The sequence below is a fragment of the Amblyraja radiata genome, chromosome 17 (assembly GCF_010909765.2).
Source record: "Amblyraja radiata isolate CabotCenter1 chromosome 17, sAmbRad1.1.pri, whole genome shotgun sequence".
Taxonomy (NCBI): Eukaryota; Metazoa; Chordata; class Chondrichthyes; order Rajiformes; family Rajidae; genus Amblyraja; species Amblyraja radiata.
Window position 1 is genome coordinate 45,715,118 of NC_045972.1, and position 17,611 is coordinate 45,732,728.

At 44.8% G+C, this 17,611-nt stretch overlaps 1 protein-coding gene across 1 annotated transcript in view; it reads right to left on the reverse strand.

The window, feature by feature from the left end:
* Positions 1-14,386, reverse strand: part of tent4b (terminal nucleotidyltransferase 4B) — a 41,157-nt gene extending 26,771 nt beyond the window's left edge. Inside the window, exons 1-3 of the mRNA XM_033036363.1 lie at positions 13,830-14,386; positions 1,733-1,856; positions 1,236-1,282 (exon numbers count right to left, since the gene is read on the reverse strand). Coding sequence (XP_032892254.1) covers positions 1,236-1,282; positions 1,733-1,856; positions 13,830-14,242 — 584 coding nt within the window. The 5' untranslated portion in view covers positions 14,243-14,386. The remainder of the gene's footprint in view (positions 1-1,235; positions 1,283-1,732; positions 1,857-13,829) is intronic.
* Positions 14,387-17,611: the final 3,225 nt, after the last annotated feature.

The following is a 17,611-nucleotide window of genomic DNA, read 5'->3' on the forward strand; positions in this document are numbered from 1 at the left end:
ATTTCCAAGGAAGCAACAGGGCGATCAAAAACTAAAGTTAATGGGATCATAATTTCCACCTTGTTTACTAAATCCCCAGCCATTGCATGTTGTGACTGTTGGCAGACCAATTTCCCTCTAGGGATGAGTAAGGTTTTATCGCATCGAACCGTCCCAGTAAAAGTGGCAAGATCAGATTTGGCTATGATGTGCTACCACACAAGAACGGAACTCACTATCAAAACATGGAGGGGACGGGGGACACAATTTTTAGGCGGCTGCGCGCGCATGTGCACACTTACACTCGCGCGCGAGGCTTCGGAGGCTCAATTCAGCGCTAAATGCAGCTCAACTGCCTGTCTCACCGGGTTAACTAACAGCCCTGTCTGGATTGACGGGATACCAGCGCTGCTTCTCCGCGCTGGCCATATTTCCCGCAAGCCCAGGCAGGTTAACCTGGCGGGGATGTCGCCCACCTCTTAAAACATGGGGGGGGGGGGGGGGGGGGGACGTGTCCCCTCTGGCCCCCCCGGGTTTTCCGCCCCTGCTACCACACATCACGTGAGGTATGACTCTTTCCGTGCATAGTCTGGAGACCCCATTAAGTCAATGGGCTTTTGGGCTGGATACTGGGGAGTAGTCCAGTGGGACTAATATACGGCAAGGTTTGGAAGAAAGTGAAAAATAAAAATAGTTAAGCTTTGTGATTGAAGTATATAAAAAGTAAATTGACATAACAGGCAGCACTGATCGACACAAAATGCTGGAGTAACTCAGGCAGCATCTCTGGAGAGAAAGAATGGGTGATGTTTCGGGTCACGACCCTTCTTCAACAAGACATTATTGCAACAAGAGTGGGCTGATGCGCTAAAAAAATAGCACCTCATTTGTGTTTTTTGCAAGTTATTTGTAATATTGTTCTAAATTTGAAAAAATAAATAAATATAAGAGACACAAAATGCTGGAGTAACTCAGTGGGTCAAGCAGCATCTCTGGAGAGCATGGATAGGTGACGTTTTGAGTTGGGACCCCTCGTCAGACTTTATATTTTATATTAATATATTTTTTTTTATTTTAAACATAAACAAGTCATAAACATCAAAACATATCTAGAAATAATGAAATAGTGCCTAAAATCTGAACTAATTTTTTCCACATTGTAAAGTTTAAACAATGATCAATTGCAGCTACTGCCTGTAGATTAGTTATCAACATCAAAAATTAACAAAAAATTACAAATACTTTCCAAATGTTACCTTGTTGGCAGGTATAGGCCTGTGCTAAAACTTCCAAATATCTGCACCTGAAATGTAATGATTTAGCATTAATAAAATCAATGTACATTAAAAGCATATTTTAAAAAGTAGAATCATAATACAAGCAGTTGTTAACTTAACCTTTACTGCCCACTAGTGGCTACATAATAGAATAAAACAGCGGGGGGGGGGGGGGGGGGGGGAAACACCCAATATCAAACTGAAAATTTTAAGCAGATGCTGTGACCATTTTCTGGAACACAAAATACACAGATTACAAACTAGCACGAAAGAGTAAACAAAGCATGATTGTTCAAGAGTTTCCAATAGAAGCAAATGTGTTTAAACAAAAGGCAAAGCAAAATTGTTTAGCAGTAAATTACAGAAGAGTCTTCAATTGTACATTAAGGGCACCACAACATCTCCTCCAAATTAATGCCTCTTATTTAATTTAGTAATCGTTAAAATTAAAGTTAGTACCTCTCTGTAATGCTCACCTCTGCACTGGGCCATAGTTCTTTAATGACATTTTCTATCCTTTCAACAACCTCCATCCGCATTTTAGCTTCCTCATGTCTTGGTGACATGTAGTTATAGAAGTCAATAATTTCTTCGTGAAGTCTGAAATGTTACGAAAAGATATTAGAGAAACTGCAGCAAATTACTAAAATAATCCAACAACTATGAAATGTGTTAGCAATCTCAGAGCAAAGTTGGGGATAAGTTCATACGTGATCGGAGCAGAATTAGGCCATTTGGTCCATCAAGTCTACTCTGTCATTCAATCATGGCTGATCTATCTCTCCCTCCCAACCCTGTTCACTTGCCTTCTCCCCATAAACCCTAACACCATGTCAAAAGGGTTGGAGGAAGGCAGGAGCTGATGCCACAGGATTACAAGCAGGAAATATGTTTGGTATGAAAGTGAAACTCATACTTCTTCAAGTTAGATTAAAAACTAATTGTATATCCATTTGCGTATTCGCATATTCCTACATGTGCTATTCACTTTACTTCCTGTACCACAGTGATCTATTCTTAAACATCAAGATTGCTTCTGTTCTAATTCACAAATGTTTACCCCAATTCCTTACAATTCAAAATTAGATTTCCTTGCTGCATCCATAATCTTTTGGTTGTAATTTTAAGCTTCTGGTTTTGATTGCTAAGAAACGGACGGTTTCCAAAGAAACAAGAGAATGAGGCCAGAGGAGGAAGAACAATCAAACAATGATGAACTGTATCAGGTACAGAACACAACAGTTAGTAGAAATCTAAAATGCAGTTCTGAACAAACTGGAAAGGCAAATTCTCTGAAACTGTTGAAATCAACTGGGCTGCAGCTTGCTTAAATGGAAGATGAGGTACTGTTTCCTGAACTGTGTTAAAGAGGTCAAAGAGAAATCAAGGACTAAAGCAATGAAGAAACTGAAATTCATCATCTATTTGACACTTCTGTCTGAACATGGCTGCAAATATTCAGCTCTGTCATCACTCATACTCAGAACCCCACAATTATTAAGGATGGAGACGAGGTCAAAAACAACCTCTTTCCTCAAGCTGTTTTATTATCCACCACCATACACGATGAGACACAGCAAGACTCAACAGCTTTTATCTGATCCAGTGATAGCGAGATCCCTTCACTGTCTGTTGCAGGCTGCTTTTGCTGCTCACATACATGGAGTGCTGTATTTCAGCTTCACTTATTCGCCTGGTGTTCCTCTAACAACCTGAAAACAATTGGGCCTTACAAAATATGACCTCAAATAATTCCGTCAACAATGTTTTAAGTGTTCTTTTGACATTACCCGAATCCCCTTGGTTATCAAATGTATTACAGTACACAATTTCACACAATAAAATTCCCCTTCAAGCTGTGAGTAGCACAGATGTGTTTAAGGAAAGCAGGAGGAAGAAATGAATAGAACAAAAAGAAAACTGCTGGAGCAACGCAGTGGATCAGGCAGCATATGTGCTGGGAGACAATAGTGCTGGAGAAACTCAGCGGGTGCAGCACCATCTATGGAGCGAAGGAAATAGGCAACGTTTCGGGCCGAAACCCTTCTTATGTGCTGGGAAATCGATAGTCGATGTTTCAGATCGGCCCATCTTCAGATTTAAGGGGTTTAGGCTCAAGAATCCAGCATCTGCAATCTCTTGTCTCCAGAAGAGAAAGGAATCTTTTTGTTTGCAATTAGAAGGGTAGGATGCCACGCAAAAGGCACATTAGCTCAAATTGCCTTTCATTTAAAATGTAACATTCTTGTAGTCGCGCTCATACTGCATGGATACAGCCTCTTCGGCCCATCTCAACCATGCCAACCAAGCTGTGTCCCTTTATTCTGAAAGATAGACATAAAGTGCTGGATTAACTCAGTGGGTCAGGCAGCATCTCTGGAAAAAAAAGGGTCAGGATCCCTTCTTCAGACCCGATTGTCTTACTTTTTGACTCGTAAGCATTTGCATGGAAAATGCAAGACAAATAAAAAATTCCACAAAATATAAAACTCTGATTGCCATGGAACCGTACATTTGAAGCTAGCACCACCTATACTGTACTGTTATTTATTTTAGAAATTGTGGAGGGGGTGAAGCACAGAGTGAAAGCACAAGATTAAATTTACCTCTCCATGGGGAGAGCTCAATGTTGCCACAACCAGAAAGTATGAATTTTATTAATTTTAAATATTAATCACAGAGGATTAACATCCATATTGCAAAGAGAAGTGGAATTTCAGCTGTTTTGCTCATGGATACTGCTGCTGGGAGAAATACAATGAAGAAGTCTGATACGGGTCAGTTCATGTTGCTCAATTCTATGTGTTGATTGGGGAAGTCCCAGAAGACCAAGTGAACATCTCTCTATATTCTTTTGGAGACAAGATCAGTCATAGTATTGAGTCATGTTGGGAGGTCATGTTGTAGTTACATAAAACGTGGGTGAAGCTGCATTTAGAGTATTGTGTTCAGTTCTGGGCACCATGTTATAGGAAAGATGTTGTCAAGTTGGAAAGGGTGCAGAGAAGATTTACAAGAATGTTGCCTGGGCTCGATGCTGAGCTACAGGGAGTGGTTGGGCAGGCTAGGACTCTATTCCTTGGAACACAGGAGGATGAGGGGCGATCTTATAGAGGTGTACAAAATCATGAGAATAGATCAGGTAGACGCACTGCGTCTCTTGCCCAGAGTAGGGGAATCGAGAACCAGAGATTTGCGGTAAGGAGGGAAAGATTTAATAGCAACATGAGGGGTAACTTTTTCACATAAAGGGTGGAGGGTGTATAAAAGGCTGGTGCACAAGTTAAGAACTCATGATAGTAGAAGGTGCATTGGCATGGAATGAAGATTGGTCAATACATAGAAACCCTTCAGAATAAACAGGTATTTTTCAGGCGAGAAGAACGTGATTAGTGGAGTGCCTCAAAGATCAGTTCTTGGCCCTCAATTATTCACTATTGGAGGAGAGTACAAGGTGACAATAGGTGCAGAAGAGAGGGCATGTTGTGACAAGGACATTGCCATAGGATTCAGATAGGTTTAGTGAGCGTGCAAAAAACATTTAATGTAAGAAATGGCAAGATTCTGCACCATAAAGAGAAATATACAGATTGCAGATGATAAATCTAGATGTTCTTACGCATGAAATGCACAAGTTAGCAGGCAGGTGTAGCAATGAGTTAGGAAGGCAACTGGATATGTCTTTATTGCAAGTGAACTGAAGTTTAGAAACAGGGAAGTACTGTTAGTTCTACAGGATACTGATGAGTCAACAGTTGAAGCACTGTGCACAGTTTTGGTCCCTTATTTAAAAAAAAAAAAAAGGCATACTATATACTAGAGAGCGTATAAATGGATTCAGGCTAATTCCGGGAATGAGAGGATTGTCGTATCATATGCAACTAAAAATATTATAAATTCTTTGTAGGTTAGAAGAATAAGGGATGATCTTACTGAAACAGATGAGATGCAAGAGAGAATGTTTAAGAAGGAAATGCAGATGCTGGAACAATCGAAGGTAGACAAAAATGCTGGAGAAACTCAGCGGGTGAGGCAGCATCTATGGATCAAAGGAATGGGTGACGTTTCGGGTCTGAAGATGGGTCTCGACCCGAAACGTCACCCATTCCTTCGCTCCATAGATGCAGGAGGGAATGTCAGGGTAGATTTTGAGACATTTTCTCAGCAGAATAGTCTCTCTAACAAGGGGCATAGTTACAAGATTAGGGGTGGTCATTTCAAAATGAAGTGCGCAGGAACATTTTCGCACAGAGGGTAGCGAATCTCTCAAATTCTCTACCTTGAAGGGAACCGACAAATAAGAGAGGAGGCCTGGGGTAGATCAGCCATGATTATATTGAAAGCAGGATTAGACTCCTCAGATCTTCATGCCTGCTCTACCATCTCATAAAATCATGGCTGATTGACTGTTACACACATTCCCACCTAATTTTGGTAACTTTCCACCCCCATGCTTATCGAGAATTTATCTAACTCGGTCTTAAAAATATTTAAAGGCTATTTCCATGCCTTTTAAGGATGAGGACTTATGAACATCTCAAAGTAAAAAAATGTACGCTTCATATCTCTTAAATGGGCAACTTCTTGCTTCTAAACACTGCTAGATTTTCCCACAAGAACAAACATCTTTGGCATATCTACCTTGTCAAGGTCCACCAGAAACTTAAAATGTTTCAATCAGGTTTCCTCTCAGTTTTTAAATTCCAGTAGATAAAAGCCTAACTTGCCCAGTCTTTCCACATACAGCTACATGTGCATTCCAGTATGAGTCAAGTAAACATTTGTGAATTACAACCAATGCATTAACATTCTTCCTTAAATAAGGAATCCAATATTGAGCAAAATATGCCAGATGTTGTCGCACTGACACCCTATATAACTGAGGCATAACCTCTGAAGAAGCAGGGTCGGAGTCTGAAGAAGGGTCCCGACCTGTCCATGTTCTCCAGAAATGCTGCTTGACCCATTGAGTTATTCCAACACTGTGTAAGAAGGTACGGCAGATGCTGGTTTAAACCGAAGATCGACATAAAAAGCTGGAGAAACTCAGCGGGGCAGGCAGCATCTCTGGAGAGAATGGGTGACGTTTCGGGTCGAGACCCTTGTTCAGACTGGTTAGGGATACGGGAGACGAGAGATATAGACAGTGATGTGGAGAGATAAAGAACGATGAATGAAGGATATGCAAAAAGTGACGATGATAAAGGAAACAGGCCATTGTAAGCTGTTTGTAGGGTGAAAATGAGGGGAGGGAGGGCGAGCGAGAATGCTGGGGCTACCTGAACTGAGAGAACTCAAAATTCATACCACTGGGCTGTAAGCTCCCCAAGCAAAAAATGAGATGCTGTTCCATGTATATGCATGTTTATTGAAAACTAAAGTCCCTCAATAGAAAGATGTGAAGGGGTGGATATGGTAAGTAATTTGGAACAATTAGACACATGAAAATATACTAATAAAATGTCACTCAGGCATTTATCTTTTCTACCACCAACCCATAGGTTCTGCAACCCCATTACTCGATCAGAACGCTGAACCGCCAGTTGCAGACCTCCTCTTCTGTGTGCCAATACACTGCTGCTGGGCCTCTAATTTTAGTTTAGACTAGACTAGGTGGGACCCGTTAGGTCCGACACACGGGAGGCCTGGTCCCCCAACGCAACCTATTCCCCAATGCAATATTCCACCACTCGCCCGTTCCCCAACGCAATATTCCACCACTCACGCCTATCCCCCTCCCATCAAATCCATCCCTCCCTGTCCCCCTCTCCCATCTACTGCTCTCCCTACCCCCTGCACTCCACCACCCCTCCACCCCATCTATCTCTCCTCCCTCCCTCTTCCCCCCCTCCCTCCTCCTACCTCCCTCATCCCTCATCCCACTTTCCCCTACCCCCCTCATCCCTCTCTCTTCCGTCTCCCCCCCCCCCGTGCTCTCGGTGTAACGCTGCGGTGCCGCTCCCGGTGTTCACGCTCGCAGGCAGGTGCCGATGAGGCGCTGCCCGTCCCGGGAACCGCGGTGTCCCTCGCCAGCTGGGCTCAGTGCTTCTCCCCACCCCATCTCCCTCATCCTCCTCCCATTCCCTGCCCCAGGTCGTAGAGCAGCGCCAGGGCCTGGTTCTTGTGCCCGGCCCTTGCTGTTGGCAGCCGAAGCACTAAAGGACCTGGCCCTCGGAGCCGGGCTCGCTGTGCTGGGGGCGGGGTGAGGGCTGCCGAGCCAGAGCTGCCCGCAGAGCACAAAGCGGAGGCTGTGCTGCAGGATGGCGGTGGCCGGGCCGCCCCCGAGGCACTGGTACACCTTGACCAGGGCACGACTCCAGCCCTCAGCTTGGCCGCTGCCTGGGATTCAGTCTAGGCCCCGACAGCCGATGCGGCCAATCAGTACGGCGATAGAGCCAGGAAGGGGCATTGCCGTCCCGGCGACTCCTCTTCCTGACTGACAGGAGAGGAGACCAATCTATGTGGAGGTGACTGACAGCAATCTGCGCATGCACGATTTTTAAACCTTAATAACTTTTATAATATGCCATCGATCGGAACAAAACTTGTTGCACTCGACCACAGGCGAATGGCGAGTAAGCAGGCTATCACGTACCATTTTTGTGTAAATAGAAAAAACACACAAACCGGAAGAGCACAAGATCAGAGTTTTAGTTATGTAGATATATATAGCGTGGAAACAAGCCTTCGGCCCAGCGAGTCCGTGCCGACCAGCGATCCACGCACACTAACACTACCCTACACACAGTATGGACAATTTACAATTATACCAAGCCAATTAACATACAAACCTGTACGCCTTTGGAGTGTGGGAGGAAACTGAAGCTCCCGGAGAAAACCCACGCAGGTCATGGGGAGAACATATAAATTCCGTACAAACTTAGTGGCAAGTTCAGCAGCTGAGTGGGAGTTAGGAAGGACTGCATCGGACATCCAGCTTGTCATCTCAGACTTCTGTTTTAGGCCATGTATGCACCGAAGTCTGTAACGAGTGCACTTCCAACAGCTGGCAATGAGCTCAGTCCAACCCACTGTGCGATCTGCAGACTGAACTTGGACTTAAATTGCATGTATAGAGCTCAGATTTCTAACCATGTACTTCATTTGCTGCTTAGCACACGGTTAGTGTTCCCATGATAGTCTCGCAAAGTAAATCATAACTTAAGAATGTGATATACTGTTGAATCAAAGCTGGCTTGTACAAAAGTGGACGGAGAGCAGGTGACAGAGAATTCTATAAAGAGTTCTGAAAGATGTAAAAGTCACAAATAAAAGATGTACAAAATAGTGATATTTTGATAAACTTATCCTAGTACAGTGATTAATGGAAAAGGCAAACTTTTATTTTCCATTAACAAGCGATAGACATAAGGTTAACTTATCTCCTACAGGGGTTTTACTCTCACTCACCAATATTCCAGTTACAAAGACAAGATAGTTTGAATCATGAGCATAACATTCTGCAAATGCTCCTCAGAGTGCGTAATTTTTTTTTTAAAAGTGATCATCTGTCCAAATCAGTGAAAGGGACTGGTTTTTACCAAACTTCGAAATCGAGCAATGCACCAGAATATTAACTCTATTCAGCCACACAACCAAGAAATTAAGACTAAGAAAATGTAACTAATATTTTTTATAATGAGGTGAATATTGAGTTACTGTGAACATGCACCAGGAGCTAGGAGCTTACATCCTTTACAATTGGGCTGCAAAAAAATGTTCAAAAGTTAAAAATTGACTTCCAAGAAGATAAGTAATATTTCGTAAATATCTACATTCAAGATACCAGTAACAACTGATCATCGTCACCTAGTAAACACACCATAATCATTAACCAACAACTAATTCAGTTAAAAGTATCTGATTCTCAAACTCTCCACAGCAAAGAACAAATCATAGGGACAGGAAAGCAGAGTTCAATCAAGAACCAAAACACTAACATTTGTAGGTTACGAGCCTTCAGACAGAATTGGCTTTGATCCTTAAACCATTTTTACAGACTGGCAATCCAATATTTTTTTAATGCTACTGAGTTTTATACATATCTTTTCATTTAATCCACAGCTGGAATTAAAATTCAGATCAATCTGAAGAAGGGTCTCGACCCGGAAAGTCACCGATCTACCTGAAGAAGGGTCTCAACCCGAAACATCACTCATTCCTTCACTCCAGAGATGCTGCCTGTCCCACTGAGTTACTCCAGCATTTTGTGTCTAACCTGGAATTAAAATGTTGGCCAAACCCATGACCCATAACAATTTTAAGCTGTTGTTTCTTGCATCTCAATCCTTGACCCTAACTGAACACCCTCTTCACCATGCACCAAATGTTTGTGGTGGTCAGAGTTGGAGGGTCAGGGAGGCAGTCAGATGTGCAGGCAGAACCAGGTACGAGTAAAAGGATTGAGTATGTGGCCAGACTCAGGAGCTGGTGACTGGAGAGCTGCTGGGATGGTGGGCATGGCGGCATTGTGGAAGGCCCCAAGGCCTGAGCGTACATGTGCAATACATGGTTGAGGGTGCACATGCCAGCAGTTTTGTGTGTGCCAACCACTGTGTGAACATTAATACCCATGTTGCAGAGCCTGGTCTCCAGACAACTTGGGTCTTCTTGTCCATGGATCAAGACCTTGCTTTGTCAAGCACATGTGACAGGTGATGTTAAAACAAATTGTGCCCAGGTAACCTCTGGTCCAGAGTATAATGTTCAGGATCCCCAAAGGCAATCCCAACAGTGGCCCTGCATGTCATTCTGCTATCATGGCTTTGGCACTCGGACATCAATATAGTTAAATTGAGTTATACATGATGGGCAAGCATTGGTCTGGCACCTCAGCGACTCCCACGGTGGAGTTAATGAATGCCTGGTGACCCTTTGGCTTGGAACCAACACATTGTGCCATCAGTACAAACACCCTAAGCCTTTGTTTGGAAGAATCCAAGGAAAACCACTATTCCGCCTTTCAATTAAAAAAAAAACTTTGTCCATATCCTTTTGGGAGGCAAAGTGAAGCAACAATGAAGATCAGCACTAGAGTGGAATGGGGTGCAACCCTCTGACAAGACACGGTCGCAAGAAACGAAGGCCAACTTCAGCTGAGTCTTTCTCCCAGACAAAATGCATGGACTCATCGTAATGAACTCCCTGCTTCAACAGTAAGGCAAGCACAAGATGTCGAGACAATGCCCTCACATCCAAGCACTGTTACCTTTTAGATTATAACGAACCGATGATTTAAGCTTGGAATGTGTATTTCCGATGCCTTTTTAAAAAAAAAAAAATAACTTGTTAATTTTCTGGAAGTATAACATTATAGATTATAACACTGTCCGATAGGGACTGCCCCTAATAGGGGAAATGATGGTATGACTGACCACTGCCAGATCCATTCTATTATCTCCATTAACTGCAAACAATCTTCTTTCACCCTATAAGCACTGCAAAATGCCCACAGTTTATGGCTGCCCTGAAATTAACCCCTATTGTCACCAAAGAAGACTCTTAAGGGCCTGACCCACATGGGTGTCATTTGCACGTCATCCTAAAAATTGGTTGGCGCGTCGTGAGGCATGGTGGCCTATGAAGTGACGCGCGGTAACGCGCGGCGCCCCAGGATTTTGTGGGCTCAAAATCCTCGCTCGTCACCTGCGTGACGTATCCTTTGCGCACGCTGACGTACTGACAGCGTATGTATAGCGCGTGGTGACGCATGGTTATGCACAAACGTTGCCTACGCTAATTTATTATGCGTCAACGTCCGTAACCATGCGCCGCCCGTAAGCCGCTGGCGCTCCATTTGCACGTCATTTGAGCGCCGCACCACGTGACCACACGGTTATAAAGCGCGCATAGTTTTGACATTTTTTCATCATAGTATCTTTGATTTTCACTGGGAAAATCCTTGCAACAGAGATTGGACTAAGTACGAACGACATCGCAAATGGCCCCCAAAAGAAGCAGGGCCCTCAAGAGCACTTGGCACGTGACTGTCGTATTGCTAGACAATTTTCGCGTGACAGTCGCGAATTCCTCAGCAAATTAGGGATTGATTTGATAGAATAAAACCAGGTGATTGCATAGATACTTAATCATATACAAAAAGGTGTTCCATGATTGGAAACCATCTTTCCTCATGGGAAAATAAACATCTTTGTGAGCATCTAAAGGCAAGAGTCCAGTCCAGCAAAAACCAAAGACATAAAGAACAGTTTGAGATGGCTCATGAGGCTAGGCCACTCTGCTGACTTGACATGTATGGATTTATCAGCACAGCAGAACCAACATGGGTAAATTTAAAGACTGACACTACCTGCTGAAAAGAACAGTGACTTTCTCAAACACGACTCAGTCTTCATACAAGTAGACACATAGAAACATAGACATAGAAAATAGGTGCAGGAGTAGGCCATTCGGCCCTTCAAACCTGCACCGCCATTCAATATGATCATGGCTGATCATCCAACTCAGTATCCACAAAAAGCTGGAGTAACTCAGCGGGACAGGCAACATCTCTGGAGAGAAGGAATGGGTGGTTTCAGGTCGAGACCCAGAGTGTGTCTGAAGAAGGGTCTCGATCCGAAACATCGGCCATTCCTTCTCTCTAGAGATGCTGCCTGGCCCACTGAGTTATTTGAACTTTTTGCGTCTATCTTCGGTTCAAACCAACATCTGCAGTTCCTCCCAACACAGTTACATATCCTTGTCGACAACTACCACTCTCACTAACAAAGACGGGACTTTTAAAAAAATGTTTAACCCTCAAGTATCAAAATTACTCAGTTATTGCCTTAATAAGTGAAATGCTCAGTATCATCAAAATGTGTCACGCACATTAGCTTTACATAAATCAAGCAGCAAAGGAATAAATTAGATCATTCATTTTTTAACTGTAAATGTTAAGCATTCAATGTAAATTATAGGTAAATGCAAACTAATGAACAAATGCATCATGAATCAGATTTGCCTTAATGATCTAATGGGCAGATTTTTCATATTCTGCTGCGGCATTCGTGAAAAAATAACTCCAACTTTCTTTCAAAGCCTTGAACTTCCCTTCACTCCAAAGTCTACATGTGCAAATCTGCCCTAGCTCAAGGACATTAGATTTTCTAAAGTGATAGATAGCTGCCTGCTGCTACCACGTGGGTTGAATGTTCACTAATCATATCCACTTTCAATCATTTGGGGAAATTATTTTACAATATACATCATACTTTACTTGACCACTTCACTTAAAAATCAAGACCATTACTGTAAAAGTTCCAAAAGAACATTAGATATCCAAAAATATGCATGGAAAAGTGACATTTTAACTGGCACTCTAAAGGTGTCATGCAAATACACTCAAATTTGAAGAGCCACTAAATGAAAGCTGTCAAATTCATATAAATCGTACCTCACTTTACAATGGCCATAAGGACTAAAATACATAAATCACGACAGATCAGAAAAATAGTAAACCATATATACACATTTGGCAATATTACCAACTCCAGCTACAAGGAAAAGTCGATTAAAGGTTTAAAGAGGAAAGCCCACATGCCAAATCCTTATTTGTGAATATTAAACAGAATTCTTGATAGCAGTTAATGGATTTGCATTTGATAATTTCCCCGTCCTTAATACAATGAAAAATTTATTGCACAATCATAACTAAATAAGTATTAGTCTTTGTACAATTAAGAACAAGCAAATTCTATCTTTACATTACAGCTCTTCAAATCAAATTTGTATGACACCCTTACAGTCCTGCACTATTTCTACTTTGGAAAGGAATAATTTGCTGATAAAGACAACTTTAACTATCCATATTCCTTCATTTACATTCAATTTTAACCTATGCTCAAGAAACCGAGGGAGATGACTGTGAATTTAAGTAACGGTACAAAAGTTTGATTTGATCAATGATTACCAATGTCTCAAAAAAATGCGTACTGATGAACAGTGATAGGAGCTTAAAACAATTTATTTTCATTCATTTTAAAAAATGTTTTGAGGCTTCGGTCGCATATGAAGGAATGCCAAATTGCCTCAAATGTATCATTTGCGTCATGAAAAGTTGCATGGCTCTATTTCTTTACCCGTTTTAGAGCTGTGTACCTTTTCATGACACAAATTAAATATTATATATATATATATATATATATATATATATATATATATATATATATATATATATATATATATATATTGTGTGTATATATATATATAAATAAAAGCACGCATATGTGTATATATATATATATAGAGGTATATATGTATAGGGAGATAAAATATGTATATTTATATATAGAGCGAATATATGCATGCATATATTTTATTTTTATATATAAGAGAGAGAGAGAGATAAAATATATGCATGTGTGTACGTGCATTTATATTAAATAGCTTCCCAGTCCCGTTTTGACAGTGCACCTGTAAATCACGGGCTGCCATCTGCAGTGTGGGCTGCATTTATAGATATGGCACCACCGGAGCTATCCTCGGGAAGGATTTACGAAGTCCTCCACAGCACCACCACCCGAATTAGCCTTGCGGTGGCGGAGCAGCCTAAAGAGGAGCGGCCTTACTTACCCCAGCACGCCCTCCCTGTAGTTGCGGTTCTTCCAGGGGGTCCCGCTGTAGGGGCCGCCCGACACCAGGCTGTAGTTCAAGCCGAAGGTGCTTGCCTTGTTGTCCCGCTTCCTCTTGTTGCGGTTGCTGTGCTCGGCCTGGCCTTTCCTCCAGCCCGCTGGGGCGGCAGGGCAGTTGTCGGCGCCCGATTCGAGCGGTAGGAAGTCTCCCTGTGGGCCGAAGTCGCCCGCGCCCTGGCCCTGGCCGCCGCGCTCCCTCAACATGGTGTCCGTGGCCGCTGCCGCCGCCGCCACACAGTTATTATTATTAAAGAAAAGATTCCTCAAGCCTTGCGTCGTCTCCCAGATTTGCATCCACAGGACGTTGGCGGGCCCGAGCTGTTCTGGCTGGAACCAGGCGATGCGAGGATCCATCAAACGGAGCCGACGGTATGGAAGATGCACAGCGCGGCTCAGCCCGGCGCAGCCTTGTCACAGGGCCCGTAACCAAGGGGCCGCCCCTCAGATAATGGCGGCCGCTCGGCTTCGGGGCTCCGCTCGGCTTCGGGGCTCCGCTCGGCTTCGGGGCTCCGCTCGGCTTCGGGGCTCCGCTCGGCTTCGGGTCTTCGTTCGGCTCCCGTCGGGCTTCAGCTCCCCCGCCCCCTCCCTCTCCCCCTCCTGCGTTCGGCTTCTCTCGGCCGGGCCGGGGCTGCTGCGCGCACGCGCATTGCCCTCGGCTCGCCCCCACCTTCGGCTCGGCTCAGCCCCGCGCACGCGCATTGCCCTCGGCTCGCCCATTCTCGGCTCCGCGCACGAGCGCCGCCCTCCTCCTTCGGTCCCTCCCTACCGCCCCCGAGCGGCCGGCGATGGGCGGCGCAACAATCGGCCGGCCGAGAGGCCCCGCCCCCCAGCGCGCATCCCAGCGCCTACGCTCCAAACCAAAATTTTTGCTCCAAACCTTCACTCGGCTCAACTTCACTCTCGTTTCCCCAGAAGCGAAACTAAAAAGCTCAGCGGGCGGAGTCCAGGGACTCCAGCTGGTTGTAAACGGTGCAAAAACAATTAATGCAATTGCCCAACACGTGTCAACTAAATCTAGTTGTTCTGCATTTATAATGCAATTGCCCAAATATTATTTACTGAATCTAGAAGTTGTTCTGCATTTATTAACGATAGTATGCAATTGCCCAAATAGTATTTACTGAAACTATAAGTTGCTTTGCACTTATAAAAACAAGATTCAATTACTTTATCCTACTTCCTAAGTACGTTTTTAGCATTTAAATGTGCTAAATGACTCCCATTAAGTGTAGGAAAGAACTGCAGATGCTGGTTTAAATCGAAGGTAGACACAAAATGCTGGAGTAACTCAGCAGGACAGGCAGCATCTCTGGACATGGGTGATGTCTCGACCCCGAAACGTCACCCGTTCCTTCTCTCCAGAGATGCTGCCTGTCCCGCTGAGTTACTCCAGCATTTGTGTCTACCTATGATTTCCATTAAATCAGGTTCCTATTAAATCATTCCCCTCTCATCTTAAACCTATGGCTCTCAGTTAAAAATAAGACTGTGTATAAAATCATGAAAGGAATAGATCGGGTAGATGCACAGTGTAGATGGTTTATGCATGCAACCTATAATGTAGCTACCTCAATACCACTAACCACGCCCTAGTCATCTCAGTATAACTGTGATATCTTCCCCTTGCTCCTCCCTTGGTTCCAGTACGCCTGAAGACTAGATGCAGTCAGTACTGGGACGTGCTTCACATGTGCCTTTATTAAAGACTCAGTAAAGTTACAGTGTGTCAGACTTAACTCATTTACATGGTGTCAGAAGTGGGATCCGAACGCACGCCTCCAATTGGAGACCAGAATTGCGGGTGCCCACTGCGGGTGCCCACCCTTTCTTTCTGGTCCGCGACCAACTTGTGCTCCGGGACGGCATCATCATCAAGGGTCACAAGGTGGTCGTCCCTGCCTCCCTGTACGACTTGTACTACAACGCTGCCCACATGGGGCATCCCGGAGCCGATGCCACCGTCTCACATGCCCAAGAACAATACTATTGGCCCGGCATGGCCAAGTACATTAAAGCCTGAGTAGCCTCCTGTCCTGATTGCAACACTCTTGCCCCACATCAGCAGTGCCAGCCACTTTTGCAGCAGCCTGCGCCTGCCATGCCCTGGACCTCGCTGGCTGCTGACATATTCGAATGGCGAGGCAAGCACTACCTGGTGTTGGTTGATTCATACTCCAACTGGTTCGAGGTGGACCTTCTCCCTGCTATCACCTCTGAAATGGTTATCAGTAAGCTGTGCAGACACTTTGCTACCTTTGGGTCCCCGGTCCGCTTGCAGACCGACAACGGCCGTCAGTTCGCCAGTGCTGAATTCCAGGCTTTCGCTGTGAAGTGGAACTTCACTCACTATACCAGCAGCCCCGAATACCCGCAGAGCAACGGCCTGGCCGAGCGAGCTGTCCGCAGTGCCAAGAATTTGCTCGAGCAGTCTCGTCTCTCCAATGGTGACTTCTACCTGGGTCTACTCAACCTTCGCAACATCTCACGGGACCCTACCATGCGATCCCCTGCCCAGCGTCTGATGTCCCGCGTGCTTCGCCCACCGATGCCGATCGCCCAACAATCCCTGGTGCCCAAGGTCCTCCAGCCTGCCGCCGTCCAGCAACGGATTGCTCACAAGCATGAGGTACAGCGCCGCTCTCACGACAAGTCCTGCCGCCCGCTCTCACCACTACTGCCTGGCCAGGTCGTCCGCATGCAGACAGCCACCGGATTCTCCCGACTCGCAACCGTTGTTGGTGTGGACGATTCCCCGAGATCTTACCTGGTGGACTTTGATGGAACTGTCTACCGCCGGAGCCGCCAGCACCTGTTGGCCGTTAACGAGCCGCATCCTCCTCCTGCGGATCCTTACGCTCCTCCGTTGCGTTTCAAGCCTGTCATTACTAATTACCCCACAGCTCCCTGCATGCCCCGGTCAGTTCGCTTGCCGCGTTCTCCTCCTTCTGTGCTTCCTGGTTTCGGGCAGATGATCCCCTCCCCTGCTCGTTCTCCCTCTCCTCCTTCTCCCCCGTCTCCTCCTCCTAGATCACCCGTGCCGGCTGGGTCACCTCCCGCATTCCCGGTTGGGTCTCCGCCGACTTTCTCCTTCCCGGCTGCTGCTGCTCCGCCTCCTCTTCTATCTGGTGGTGCTATACGCACACGCTCGGGTCGGGTTGTCAAACCTCCTGTCCGCTACGGTGATTTCGTCTAAATTTGCATGTGTTGTATAATCACACTGCCACTGTTATAACTTCAATTTTAGATTTCTAAGGGAAAGGATGTAGATGGTTTATGCATGCAACCTATAATGTAGCTACCTCAATACCACTAACCACGCCCTAGTCATCTCAGTATAACTGTGATATCTTCCCCTTGTTCCTCCCTTGGTTCCAGTACGCCTGAAGACTAGATGCAGTCAGTACTGGGACGTGCTTCACATGTGCCTTTATTAAAGACTCAGTAAAGTTACAGTGTGTCAGACTTAACTCATTTACACACAGAATCTCCCTTCACCCTGCATTTATTAACAATGGCATGCACTTGTCCAAATCGTGTTTAGTAAATCTTATAGAGACTCTGATTTACCCTGGTGGGTAAACCTGCCTAGTGCACATCTTTCCACACACACTCCAACACTTCACTCTCGTTTCCCCAGAAGTGAAACTCAAAGATCATTGAGCAGAGCAAACTTTGGTGAAACTATTGCAGGGGGGCGGAGTCCACTGCTTGGAAACAGCTCAT